At 43.1% G+C, this 15317-nt stretch overlaps 1 protein-coding gene across 1 annotated transcript in view; it reads left to right on the top strand.

Annotated features, from left to right (window-relative positions):
• Positions 1 to 15317, top strand: part of FAM83A (family with sequence similarity 83 member A) — a 95247-nt gene that overhangs the window by 46052 nt on the left and 33878 nt on the right. The window contains exon 3 of the mRNA XM_082257937.1: positions 445 to 569. Within this exon, the coding sequence (XP_082114063.1) occupies positions 445 to 569 (125 nt within the window). The remainder of the gene's footprint in view (positions 1 to 444; positions 570 to 15317) is intronic.

Here is a 15317-nt window from a genome sequence, read left to right as displayed (position 1 = left end):
TAAAGTGCAAAACAAGATGGACAAGTGATAAATGTGCTAAGACAACAAGGCATATGAATAAATCCCAATAAGTTAGGGATAGAATGCACAAACAGTAGTGATATAGAGAAAAAAAAATATTTAAATGAACACCTGTAAAAAAACATTTATCACTTGACCATCTTGTATTGCACTTGATAATAAAGGTGTATGTCCGGTCACTGTGCTGGGTAAGTAGTCTCTCAGCACAGAAAGCTCTCCTGCCCATGGATGCAAATGTGTGGCGTGTTGGCGTTAAAGCCCACCTTCTTTCCCACCATTCATATGCTTTTTGTGAGCGGCAAGGGGCTAAGACTTTGATAAAAGAATTCATGTGTTGCTGGCCACTTTTATTTATTTTTATATAAAAAACACATTTTAAAGATTATACGATCCCTTTAACTTACTGATTTGGGCATTTTTCAGAATATATCCATCAGGAGCGTAACTGGTGATGTTTACTGTGCGAAATCCGGCAAGAAATTCTTTGGTCAGATCCATGAAAAGTTCATCATATCCGACTGGAGATGTGTCCTATCAGGGACATACAGGTGGGTGCAAAACTAACATTGGTATGAGTAATATATACTGCAAAATGTATTCCATGATATAAATGATGAACAGTCTCGAGGCACCCCATTTTAAAATTAAAAAAAAATTATTCTAATAGTTTTACATAATGCAGAAACATCAATACGTAGGCAGAGTTGTATAAAGTACTCGAAACCCATACTTGAGTAAAAGTACAAGTGCTCGATCAAAAAGTGACTTGAGTAGAAGTGGAAGTGCTCAATCAAAAAGTGACTTGAGTAGAAGTACTAAAGTATTCAACATTTTTTGTACTTAAGTATTGCAAGTAGTTTTTTTAAAAATTTTGCTACTCAAGTACTGAAAGTAAAAGTACCAGTAGTTTTGAAAAATAAATTGCTACTCAAGTACTGAAAGTAAAAGTACAAGTACTGTGTTATGTAGTTATTAAAGAAAGAAGTCAAAAGTTTGAACATCATATTGTTTTTTATTATTTCAAATGCAGCTTTTATTTATACATACAGTAGCATTTATTTTCGTATGCGCTGATAATACACATGTTTTGAGCTTCATGAAACCTGCCATCTACTGTTCTGGCAGTGGTAATTTTTATAATAGTAACGAGTAACTATGCAGCACAAAAAAAAAAATATCGGAGTAGAAGTATTGAAATCATCGAAAAAATGTAGTGAAGTAAAAGTGGAAGTAGGAGAAAAAAATTCTACTCCAGGAAAGTACAGATACCGCCTTTCGGTACATAAGTACAGTAGTGAAGTAGTTCTACTTAGTTACTATACATCTCTGTACGTAGGACACCCAATGTTAGAGGTGATTTTATTCTTCCAAAGCAAATACGCTTTTGCACACTGGTACTGACTAGTATTCCAATGTTTCTCTTATCCCTCATTTTCTCTCTATCAGTCAGCTAATGTGACCCCAGTGCTGAGAGGGAGAGAGGCAGAGGAGGGTCAAACAAGGATGCCGTGGTTGTTAGGATGCCAGTGTATAGAAAGTCGTAATGGTGCATATAAAAACCCGTGGCTTTGTGTAACTAAAAGGCAGGTTTCATCCACTTGCTGGCTTGTATACAATTTTTGATCAATTTTTGGGCATTTTGCTGAAGCACCCCTGAATAAACCTCAAGGCACTCCAGGGTGCCTGGGCACCCTGGTTAAATAAGGTTGTTCTTTACTATACAATATCAAAGGTAGAGGACATGGGAATTCTAGGACTTGACTTAGTATTAGGGTCAACTTTAGACTTACCAAAACTATGCAATATGAGAATCTACCCAATCCATCCAATCCATGTGCATCCATTTACAAAGGCCCTTACTCTACATAGTGGTCTGTAGATCTAAAGACGTACAATTGGATCACAACATGTGTAGTGTGAAGCATGACTCCCAAAGGCAGAGGCGTAATGTGACTTGTTGTTCAGCAACAACTGGAAGGCCACATGTTGAGCACCCATGGCATTGGGTATGAGTCTTTTTTAATGCACATATATGCAAGTGTTTTTAAGAGTTAAGTGCCATACAGGAGCCTTTTTGGAGCAGGATCGCGTGTTTTTGGCCCCATAGACTAATATTATGGGAGTGTCTGAAAAACATGCTACATGTATTTTTGTGCATTTTGTGCGCACTCCCATCTCCCAATAAAGTAAATGGGGCGAAGAACACCCCATTCTGTTTCAAAAGTATCTCATGTACCTTTTTTGCTTCAGGCATTGAGCTACAGGCTCCTGCAAAAACTCAAATGTGAACAGGGACAACTTTAAAACCTGGGATTTGGCTTACAACAAAAATGAGAGGTGCAGCTCAAGGCTCCACCAGATCCTCTTGCATGACAAACCAATAGGAGTGCCGACAAGGAGAGAGCCCGTCCCAGCTTAAATTATCTAGTCGGGAAAGGAAGTCCTAAAAGTCGTACATCACAGCAAAACCTTTAAGGAGGTGTATGACAGCCTCAGCCCAGGCTCCAACCAGGCCGCACACCCAACGCGTTTCATCCTACCCCTGGAGCTTAATCATAGGATGTATATGTCCCATGTATAGGGAGGAATAAATACAGCATTGGCTGCCATTTGTTTAAAGAAAATGTTTGTCAGGTGAACGTTTGCCTCATACTGGGCTAACAGAGCAAAAAGAGTGGCTTAGTACAAAGAATAATGCTTAAAAAACACTACTAAAAGACCAATGGAGGCAAACGGAAAAATGAAAAATAAAAATAAGAGTAAAAATAATAATAAAAATAAAATAAAAAATGATATTTCTTTTGAGCTGCTTTTTATCTTGTTTTTTTTTTTTTCATTTTGGATTCACAATTTTATTTTTTATTTTTCTCTTTGCTACTATTTATCTTTTAGTATTGGTGTTTTTTTTTTTTTTTTAGATAAAAAGCAGCTCAAAAACCAAAACAAAGTACATTTTATTTTTATTATTATTTTTACTCTTATTTTTGCCACCATTTTTATGTTTGTCACCATTTTTAGTAGTGTTTTTTGAGCAATATCCCTTGCACTTATATCACTATTCTTGCTCTGTTTTCCCAGTACAAGGCAAATGTTCACCCAACACACATTTTCTTTAATCAAATGGCAGCCATTGATGCATTTATTTATTCCTCCCTATATATGTGATCCCCATGAATAAGTTCCAGGGGTGGAGTGGAGTTCCAGGTTGGGGGTGTGGCTTGGTTGGAGCGCAGGCTGAGGCTTTCATATACCTCCTACAGGGTTTTGTTTTGATGTGCGACTTTTAGGGCTTCCTTTCCCTACTACATGGGATTTGGCTTGTTGAGCATTTTGGAGATTTGAACTTCAAACTACAAAACACTCAGGTGTGAATGAGGGCTTATATGAATTCTTTCTGTGTATTTAGCTGTTTGCCTGGAGATCAACTTTTATGATACTGAGATTTAAGTTTAAACCCCAGGTGCAATAAATACAAAAAGCGTACAACCCCACCTAAGTAAAAAGGCCTGTCCTCTGCCAGCATGCTGTAGAAAAGGAGTCCCTCCAATCACACTGCAACCCCATACTGTCCTCCACTGCCCCCCCGTCACACTGCCCCCCTCCTGTAACACTAACCAGGTACCCTTCTTAGATGGGGTGGCTACATTAGTTTTCTTGTTTAGACTTTCTTTTTCTTTTTTTTTCTTCTGATCAGCTTTTAACTAGTTTTATATATATATATATATATATATATATATATATATATATAAAAAGTATATATATACACATATATATATATATATATATATATATATATATATATATATATATACTTTTTTTTAATGTAAAACCTTTATCCTAAAAGAAAAAAAAATCTTTTTACTGTAACTGATTGAATACTTGGAGAGTTATCCATAGTTGATAAAAAAACATAACGCTAAAAATAATATTGTTTTCATATAATTTAAATACAGATTCTTATATTTTATTATACTTAGCAGCTTTAAAAATGTAAAATTAGTTATATCTGAAAAAATATAAAACCTATAAAGGTTTTATATTTCTTCTGAATGTGATACCACATGTTTAGCCTAAATCTCATCTGTCAACTATGCTTATATGCAATATCTGTTTTTGAGTCAAAACAATTGAAAAGGGACTGTATAACCTAAACATAATCTTTAATGGATATGCAGGCAATAAAAAATTTATGGAAATTGATGTAAAAAAAACAAACAACTGAAATTCTAATACAAATACAGCTTCTCGCCAAGGGTGCTGGAGACCCTAGGTACACCTCTGAAAAGGACTCCTGATATCTGTGGGAAAGCAGTGGTCTCTCTGTCAAAGTCTGACACTCCCCCTTCTAAGTCAGACCTATACTTCTGCATCAGCAAAGCTCATGCTTCCCTATGATTGGAGAGCTCTATGATTGTCAGGGCCATCTTTAAGGCAGGACAAAAGGGGCAGCTGCCCCGGGCCCAGTCATTGTTGTGGGGCCCAAAGCAGCCTCCCCCTTGAGCATGAGCTGCCTGCAAAATAGTTGATAAGTAAATTCGGGTGGGCCCAAGAAAAATTTTACCCAGGGTCTAATCCATTTTAAAGATGGCCCTGAAGATTGCCTATGATTGGAGTGTCAAGACCTCTACAGAGAGACCTCTGTTTCCACAAAGAGACTTTGCATACCTTTTGCTTTGATGCATTTAGAATGGATTTAGCTCATTGAAACTGAAAGCTTAGCTTGGTTTTACAATGTTTCTTTGGAAAATATAATTCTCATATTTTATAGTATATTTACTTTACTGTACATACCGTGTTTCACCAAAAATAAGCCCGGGTCTTATATTAATTTTGGCACCAAAAGACACAGTAGGGCCTATTTTCGGGGTAAGCCTTATCTCCCTCCCTGCCTGTCAGGAATCCCCTAGTACAAATGCTTGTGAAATCCTAGAATCTACTTAATTACTATTTTATGTAATGTCCTGTGTGTTTCTGTAATCTAATAGTGTGAAATACTTTTGGTACAGCGGCACTCATCTAATCCCCCGCTCTGCTCTCCTCTCCTTCTCATAGCTGTCAGTAGGAGATCTTAGCCCGGGTCACAGAAGTGCCGAGCATTATGTTATAATAGTGTGAAATACCTTCGGTACAGCTGATCTCCCGCTGCTCCCGCTGCTAACAGCTGGGGGTTGCGCTGTACCAAAGGTATTTCACACAATTATAATATAATACTCGGCGGTTCTGTGACCCGCTCTGAACACTGCAGAGGGGAGGGGCTGAGATCCCCCGCTGACAGCTGGGACAAGGGAAGGAGAGCAGAGCGGGAGATCAGCTGAGCGCAGAGCGGCACTGTACCAAAGGTATTTCACACAATTATAATATAATGCTCTGTGGTTCTGTGACCCGCTCTGAAAACTGCAGAGGGGAGGGGCTGAGATCGCCCGCTGACAGCTGGGAGAAGAGAAGGAGAACAGAGCGGGAGATCAGCTGAGCACAGAGCGGCGCTGTACCGAAGGTATTTAGATTACAGAAACACACACTGGACATTATATAAAACAGTAATAGAGTGGATTCTAGGATTTTACAAACACTAAACTAGGGCTTATTTGCAGGGTAGGGCTTATATTGCAGCCCTCCCCGAAAATAACAGTAGGTCTTATTTTCAGGGTAGGTCTTATTTTCATGGAAACATGGTAGTGTTGCTTCTGGCTCTCTGTTCTATTTCATCTAACAGACTTAAAGAGGAAGTAAACCCTCCTCTGCAACTTTTACCTATAGGTAAGCCTATGATAAGGGTTACCTATAGGTACTGCAAATATCTCCTAAACATGCACCGTTTAGGAGATATTTACCTTACATGCAGCCAGTGACATCAGTGGCGCATGCGCTCTGAAGGAACGGCTGCTGGTGCCGTTCCTTCAGAGCGCATGCGGGAGTGACGTCACCGCGGCTCCGGCCAATCAGATGGCCGGATGCTGCAATCCCGGAAGACGGGCGACTGGACATGTTGCCCGTCATGCAGGTAAGCAGGCGGCACAGCGGGGGCTCGTTCTAAGGTAAGTATTTCATAGTGAGCTAGTATGCGATGCATATTAGCTCATTATGTGTTTCTCTTTCAGGTTGAAAAAAAAAAAAAAAAAACATTTTTATGGGTTTACAACCTCTTTAATATCAGTTTTAGCATAAATATGGTTTCCTTCTTTGTTCACATCTCTTGGAGGACAGGTACACTTCATGGTTATGTCATGGCAATTGTGTGATGAATCTGAAATATTATATAGGACACCAATGCTCCAGTTTGATGCATTTTATAAGTTTTATATCACCTGCAATTATTCATTTATAATGTATTTATCTCCCATCTTATCTATGGAAATGGAAGAAAAATGTTTATTAGATGAGGGAAAACAACGTGCCCATTAATGTGAATAGAGACTTCAAAGCTTGTGTGTAATCTGGAACTAATAAACACATAGAGGAGCTTTCATCTTGTTCTTTCTTTCTGAGAATCATGTATAATTAATGAGACAGGTGGAGGAGCACTCTGCCGCGGGCACAGGGTGTGGGATTTGGATGGGTTGTGCCACATGCTGCTGTTTGTGTAACCTTCCGTTCCCCCAGTGCTGGCCATAAACAGTAATCAGAGTCGGCAGAAAAATGTTATTTCAACTCCCTAAAATATGCTAAATTCCCCATCAGGTATGGATTATAGATTGATTTGGGAAGTTATGATAATAAAGTTTATGGTAAAAAATCTGATGGATGAAAAGGTGTGAGGACGAATCAACTTAAAATTAGGAAAAAAGTATTTAAAGCTGAACTCCAGGCAAAGAGTTACAGTAAATGTGAAACTGACATACATACAGTTGAGTCCCGGTTCACACTACCGCGACTTGTCAGGCGACTTGGTCGCCAGACAGGTCGTACTCCATTCTGTGCTATGGGAATTGTTTTAATAGGATCGACTCAAGTCACTCCGACTTAGAAAATAGTTCCTGCACTACTTTTGACCGAAGTCGGAGCGACTTGCATTGACTTCCATTATGTGAAGTCCGTGCAAGTCACGCCGAAGTCGCCCCCGAAGTCGTGTCGCCATAGTGTGAACCGACTCTAATGGCATTGTTTTACTAGCCGAAGTATTTGTTTCTGTCCAGCTAGTCCTTAGATTTACTCATCCTCATCACAAAGCACAGCCAACCCAGTGACTTGACCTTTCTTTACTGTAGTTAAAGAGGAAGTAAAGCCGCTAAAAAAAAAATGTGAAAAAAAAAAACCTGTAAAGACAAAGGCATAATGAGCTAGTATGCATCGCATACTAGCTCATTATGAAGCACTTACCTAAAAATGAAGCCCCCGCAGTGCCGACAGGACGGCTGACATGTCCGGCCGTCCTGCTTCCTGGATCGTGTCGGCCGGAGGCACGTTTACATCACTCCCGCGCATGCATGCGGGAGCCACCGTTTACGGCACTGGGCTCTGAAGGAATGGCACGGGAGGTCATCAACGTCATGACGTCATCGGCTGCATGCACTGTAAATATCTCCTAAGCAGTGCATGTTTAGGAGATAATTATAGCACCTATAGGTAAGCCTTAAAGCGGAGTTCCGGCCTCAAAATCGAAAAAATCTATTTTGGGCCATCCGCTTGCTGAGTGCAACCTGAAATAGAAATGGATACTGGCGATTTTTTTTTTTTGGTCACTTACCTTATAATAGAAGTATACTCACCTTCCTTCCACTTCCTCCCTCTGCAACCGCGGCCCGCACCGTCACTTCCGGTTTGCCATGATTCCTGCTAGCTGAACGTCATCGCTCCCAGGTATCAATGCGCCTGCACCGGCCCCGCTCGTCACTTCCGGTGCAGCACCTCATTCCCTGCTAAACAGCTTCTGGGCATGCCCAGAAGCTGTGCAGAGATGCTGCTCCTGCCCCGGAAGTGACGAGCAGGGCAAGTGCAGTGCATTGTGGGACTCCGACGTCAAGAAAGAGGACACAAAGAGGGACGCAGCGGCTTCAGCTGCCCACACCTGAGATGGCAGCGCTGGAGAAGAAATTTTCAAGGTAAGTATTTCTTCTTACAGATAAGTGCGACCCTGGACAGTTCCGCTGTCTGTCCTCAGTCCTCCTGACACTCCTGTGTCTGCCGCGCCAACCACCCTAGAAGATCCAGCCTGCCCTGCGTGAGATGCAGTGCGCTGATGTCATTGCGCACACCACGGTCACATGATGGACGTTCTTCGGAGGAGACGCTCCGCCTCCTCATACTCATCAGTTTGCACTATGGGTGGCAGTATGAGATGGGGAATGCGTCGCAAACTTATGACACACAAAACTGCTGGACAAAAAAAGCTTGGGAGTGAATTTGCTGTCCCTCTAAAAGTGCTGCCTGGGTCCAATGGACCCAGCGAGACCCATGGTAGGGCTGGCCCTGCAAGTGTGGTGCCATGGATTGGCACCAGGAAAGGAAAATTATGGTAAGTATTTGATTAGTAATGCACGTGTGTACCCAGCATTAATGTTTGCCCTCCCTCTCCCAGTCTGTGCATGGGGTTATAGATAGAAGGCTTGTATCAAACAAGACAGGAACTTACTCCGGTTCTGTGTAAAAATTCATTGAATTATTTTTTTTTAAATAAATACCTGGTGAGAACACATCATGAAAAAAACAGAAATACCATTACTGACTTTACTTTCTTAAAATGCTAGTTTCTTGGCTCTCATGCTGACAAACTGACTAGGAACAAGTATAGAGACCCCCATGCTCTAATTCTTTAAATCATTAATCCAATACAAGTCTGCAGATGAGGACTAGCTTTTCTTTTTACAGACTTTCCTAACTGGCATATTTTTTCTGGGTCAGCAATTTAAAGACAGTACCTAAGGGGTCAGTATACCATAAAGAAATCAGCAGGAAAAAAAAAGGGGATAAGTGGAATCTTTCCCTCTGTACAGAGCACTGTGTTGTTTGTCAACACAGGGCTCTGAGCTGTTATTGGACACAGCCAATCAGCAGGTCATTGGCTGGGCCCTGCTGACAAAATCACACTGTGTCCAGTCCAGGCATTGATGGGCAGGGACATGCACCCTGTACCCAGAAGAGACCAGCGGTGTACAGGTACAATGCAGGCTGGCGGTCCTTAAGTGGTTATACAAAGCAAGTCCTGCTAGTCAGACTCAGTATGACAAAAGCTCCCGGGGGATTAGTAGCAGCATAAGGGGAAGAAGGACAAGTGGCATACGGCTTGTATTTCTGTGATGTGTGCAGGTTCCAATGCACATTGTGAGAAGCTCACAGTGTGCATTGAAATCAGAGTAAGCAATTCTAATACAGGGGAGAAGCCTGTACAAATGTGCAAGGTAAGGCTGGAGTTTAGGTTTAAAGCCAAAAGAAAATGTTACACAATAAAGTGTTTTCATACAAGGGAAGTTTACTTTCAAGTTTGGAGCCCTTTATAGTTTATATCCTTCAGTCAAGTATTTAATATTATTCTGTAAGATACATTTTTTTTTTGAGTGGAAAAAATGATACCTTAGTATCCCATAATCACAAGCACCTCTGCCCTAAAGAGATGGATTAAAGGTATCCATAATGGATATAATGACAGGATGGTGTAACATTGGCATGTTAAGGTGTAATTTAGGAAAAGCTATAAAATTTCACCTTTAATCACGCTTAATTAGGTTATGCCGAAATAGCCTGGAGTGAGATAGTGCTGGTTTGTGAGACATTTACTAAGAATAATAATGTGTGCCAAGAGAGGACATATAGAGATTATTATTATTATAATACAGGACTTTTGTATAGGCCAACATTTTTCGCAGTGCTTCACAATATAAAGGGAGATAGTACTGTTCAATACAGAAGGATTAGTTGCAGGATCGGAGTGGAAATAGAATTCAGCCCTGGAAATAATTTCATACCGACCCCATAGCATTATTATACTAGCCCAACAGCATAACGCCATTATTTTCTTGTTCATAAAAGGGACTGCAGACATGGCACAGGAGATGCAGGGGCTGCGGGCATGATACAGGAGATGCAGAGGCTACGGGCATGGTACAGGAGATGCAGAGGCTACGGGCATGGTACAGGAGATGCAGAGGCTGCGGACAAGGTACAGGAGATGCAGGGGCTGCGGGCATGGTACAGGAGATGCAGGGGCTGCAGGCATAGTACAGGAAATGTCAGGGTCTGCGGGCATGGTACAGGAGATGCAGGGGCTGCAGTCATAGTACAGGAGATGTCAGGGGCTGCGGACATGGTACAGGAGATGCAGGGGCTGCAGGCATGGTGCAGAAGATTCAGGGGCTGCAGACATGGTACAGGAGATGCAGAAGCTGTGGACATGGTACAGGAGAAGCAGGGGCTGCAGGCATGGTATAGGAGATGTAGATGCTGAGGGCATGGTAAAGGAAATGCAGTGCTGCGGTCATGGTACAGGAGATGCAGTGCTGCGGGAATGGTACAGGAGATGCAGTGCTGCGGGTATGGTAAAGGAGATGCAGGGGCTGCGGAGGGGTCTTACCCATCGGTGAGGCTCCTTACATTTATAAATGACGCCGCCTGGCGCCATTACGTCACTGCGCATGCGCCGTCTGCACAGGCGGAGCGTGTATGGGCCTCCTCTAGTGGTGGCGGCGGCGCTTGCGCAGTGTACATATCGGGCTGAACCCAGACATTTTTTACGGGTGCCGTTGCCTTCCAGGCAGCCCCAGGGCAGGGGGACTTGCCGGCCTACCAGGAAATTTCCCGTTATCCCGGTCGGCCAGTCCGAAAAAGGGACAGAGGGACATTGCTAGAAATCAGGGACAGTCAGGGCCAGAATAACGTAGGGGCTATTGGAGCTGCAGCTCCAGGCCCCTACCTTAATATAGGCCCGGGCTGGCCAGATTCACTGTTACCGCTCCTAACTGTCACTTGTAAACACAGAAGTCTGGCTTTTGTGCTACAAGTGAAAACACGCTTCCTTAGGCAGCTCCCTCAGAACCTCCCCACACAGCACGAAGGCCAGACACAGAGGGGCAGTTGCCAATGCATGGATGTGTTTATGGGCTTCAGAGAGGGCACTCCATGTTGTATTAGGCCTGCTGGGCTGCCCCCTCCTCCTCAGGGTGCATGCCAAGGCACGGTGCTTAAGGCCCTTCAAAATCCTCTGCACCAAGCCCATGATGCTCTTAACCTTCCTAGCGGTATTCTCGAGTGTGGCTCGGGGTTAATATGCAGTGTCAAAAGAGGTAACCCAAGAGCCACACTCGGGATTACCCCAGAATGATACTCACCTTCCCCTGCGATCCCCCGCCGTCCTCTGCAGCCTTCCTCCAGCCGTCCTCCCGCTGTCCTCTCGCTGTGTGTTCATCCGATGCCGTCACCTACTTCCGGTTCCCTTCCCTGCAAGCGCCGCGTCGCAGGGGGGTGGAACCGGCAGGAGACTAAAAAAAATGACATAATACAGTGTAATCTGTTAGGATTACAATTTTATATCATGCCATTCCACCTAGATGCTTTTCCAGTGCCCTGTACTTTTTGCGGTACTTTGTGCCTGGAAAATTGATAAAGTCCATGGCGTCCAAAAAGCGTTCTTTTAGCTCACAAACGCTTTTGGACGAACTGGAAAACATCGACGGTGAATCAGAATTATTTGAAGAACTGAGCGATATCGATTTGTGGGAAAATTTGTCAGCAGATACTAAAAGTGACAACAGCAACGATGAAATTTATTATTATTATATTATAATTTTATGATTTCATGTTTCAAACTTTATCATACCCGGGATGTCTACTAGACTCCTGTTTGGACAGATTTAAGTGAGTTATTCTTAGGAATTACAGACCGAAAATATAAAACAACAGATTTCCATGCAAAACAATGTACCGCTTTTATCACAAAAATTCTGACATAATCAGACCGCCAGGGAGGTTAATCCGGCCCTGGGGACAGTCCCTCAAAATCAGGGACAGTTGGGAGCTATGCAAATAGAGAAGATGAATCTGCCTAGCAGAGACATAGACAGCAATACAAATTTAGCAGGGGTTATGGTTACTTCTTATTCAATCCAAAACTTGAATAAAATGGCTGATTTAACCAGTTCCCGTCTGTCTTCTAGACACATGACAGCTGAGCAGGACATTCGCCATTCTGGGTGGACATCATATGACGTCCTCCCAGAACGTGACACAGGCCGTGCTGTAGCATGATCCACTGTCCACTGGACACAGCAGACAACTGATCAGTAATGGCCGTTGCTGGTACCATGTGATCGCTGTGACCAATCACGTCAGATCACATGAAAATTGTACACAATGAATGGCAGAGGACAGGGTCATCATAAGTATAGAACAAGAATAGGTATAGAAATTTTGAAGATATGGATTCTTCCATAACGGAGTGTGGGGTTAAGCAGATGAGGATCCAACGGTCTCTGCCCTCTCTGCTGCCTCCCAAGCTCTAATGGTAGAGGGCATGGAATTTGTTACTAGTGGCTGTGTGTTTGAATGGATGCACACAGCTGGCTGGGAGATTCCATGGGATCCTTCCAGGTATAGGAGTCACCCCATATCCAGAAGATGGCAACAGCGCTCAGGGGACCAGGCCATTCACCAGGAAACAGAAACTTCAGGACATGAAGGAGCAGATTAAACTGTATTCATCAGCAAGAGAATGGCTAAATAAATGTTTAGCACTTTAAAGCGGAGTTCCACCCAAAAGTGGAAGTTCCGCTTTAAGTACTCCTGACCCCCTGACATGGCACATTTTTTGGGGGGGTGAGCGGGTACCTAGTTTTTCCTCCACTCCCTCCCTGCAATCTTCTGGGATACGTCACAGTTACCAGAAGATTGCCCGGTCATTCAGGACATGCAGCGTGACTCGCGCATGCTAAGTGCGCACCCGGCTGTGAAGCTACAAGAGAGGAGAGGGAGAGAAGCGAGGGTTCTGGCGGCCGCATTGCTGGATCATGGAACAGGTGAGTATGTGTTTAACCACTTGCCAACCAGCCGTCGACTATATAGTTACATAGTTACATCCGTCCATCCAGTTCAACCTATGATGTGTGTGTGTTTGCTGTTAACCGTACATTGTATACCCCTGTATGTTGTGGTCTTTAAGGTGCCCATCTAATAGTTTTTTGAAACTATCGATGCTCCCAGCTGATACGACTGCTTGTGGAAGAGAATTCCACATCCTTACCGCTCTTACAGTGAAGAACCTCTTACGCACTTTAAGGTTAAACTGCTTTTTCCTCTAGTTTTAGTGAGTGGCCACGTGTCTTATTGTATCTCCTTTCTCTGAATAGTTTGTTCCTTATGCTAGGGTCGCCAGTACAGTATATACGGCGGCAGGTTCCCGCAAATTGTTGTACCTGTACGGGGATGAACGTGCACACCCACTCGCCGGCGGGGAAGCCGGTCCACGGGGCCGGTGGCCGCGATTGCTGCCGGGCACCCACGATCGCTCCCCGTGAAGAGAGAACGGCGGTCTGCTGTTTTAAACACAGCAGACCGTTGTTCTCTCTGATATCAACCCAGAGCTCCTGTGATCCTCCTATTTAGGAAAACAGGTTTCTGTATTGATTTCACAGGCAGCCCCTCCTGCGCGAACTGACGTAGGTATACTTCGGTTCCGCGCCTGCAGCTAGGAGGCGAGCGCGCGCCACCGGTGGCGTGCTCTGCCCCCACTCGACAGCAGGGACTCAGATGCATGGGGCAGGCGGCTCCGATTGCCGCCTGACACCCACGAACGTTCCCCGCCGTGAGTGAAGGACGGTCAGCTGTTGTAAACACAGCTGACCGTTCTCCCTGCAATGATCACAGAGTGCCTGTGATCCTTCTATGTAGGATCACAGGTCTCTGTGATCATTTCACAAGCCCGACCCCCATACAGTTAGAATCACTCCGCTAGGCTTACATTTAACCCCTTGATCACCCACAGTATTAACCCCTTCCCTGCCAGTGTCATTATTACAGTAACAGTGCATATTTTTAGCACTGATTACTGTAGTAATGTCACTGGTCCCCCCAAAAGTGTCAAAAATGTCAGTTAGGGGTCCGATCTGTCGGCTGCAATGTCGCAGTCCCGCAAAAAATTGCAGATCGCCTCCATTACTAGTGAAAAAAAAATAAAATAAAGAAAAATGACATAAATCTTTCCCCTACTTTTTAGACATGATAGCTTTTGCGCAAACCAATCAAAATACGCTTATTGGGATTTTTTTTACCAAAAATATGTAGCAGAATACAAATTGGCCTAAAATGATGAAAAAAATGAGATTTTTAAATTTTTTTGGGGAATTTTATATAGCAGAGAGTGAAAAATATTGTTTTTTTTTTTTCTTCGAAATTGTCACTTTTTTTTTTTGTTTATAGAATCGCACAGGTGATCAAATGCCACCAAAGGAAAGCTCTATTTGTGGGGAAAAAAGGACATCAATTTTATTTGGGTACAGCGTCGCACGACCGCGCAATTGTCAGTTAGAGTAACGCAGTGCCGAATCGCAAAAAAATGGCCTGGTCATTAAGGGGGAAAATCCTTCCGGTCCAGAACTGGTTAAAAAAAGTCAGCCACTACACTTTTTATAGCTGCTGACTTTTAATAAACACAGAACTGGCTGGAGGAACCTTATGTGGCTATGGGAAATTAGTAAAAGTCAGTAGCTACAGGTGATATTTTGGAGAGGAACCAAGGGAGCGTCATCCTTGCCTAGGCGAGGAATGATTAAGTGGGAGCAGGAATAACTAAAAAAAGGTACTCCCCCCCCCCCAAAAAAAAAAAAAATTGAATTATGTAAATGGCTGGGGAAGACAAAGAGAATGATAGTAAGACTTATTTTTGGGTGAAGTTCTGTTATAAAGTCCTTCAAACCCGATAAAGACTATATGAGCTCCTCCAGCCGTCACAGCTTCAGAGATACATCTTTTCCTCTCGGAGAATGACGTTACGTAAACTAGGTGATCATTTCTTCATTATATCTTGCAGAGGGGTCAGCAGACTCAATGTCAAAATCTGAGAATTACACAGGAATCCTGTCAGTTGCATTCTTCTCTCTCTTTTGGATCCTGGGGCTGTAGCTTACAGTTTATAAAACTGGTTATCTGAGAACTGCTTCTTGACAAAGACAAATAGCCTCTGAAATAAACTAGGGAACATTGAGGACCTCGGGGCCATAACAGTTACATTTTCAAACCGGGATAGTGAAGGATAGGTGTAGGCGATGAAAGGGATCAGTCAGGGACCATTCATTTGTAACCACCTTACTAATGCCATTGGGTTTGATCGAGAAGGACGTTGGGTTGTGTAGACACATCTTCCTTTGTTTTATGGA

Source organism: Pelophylax lessonae (assembly GCF_965119305.1).
Source record: "Pelophylax lessonae genome assembly, chromosome: 5".
In the NCBI taxonomy this organism is placed as follows: Eukaryota; Metazoa; Chordata; class Amphibia; order Anura; family Ranidae; genus Pelophylax; species Pelophylax lessonae.
The sequence above is the reverse complement of the archived record's forward strand: the minus strand, read 5'-3'. Positions and strand labels throughout refer to the sequence as shown.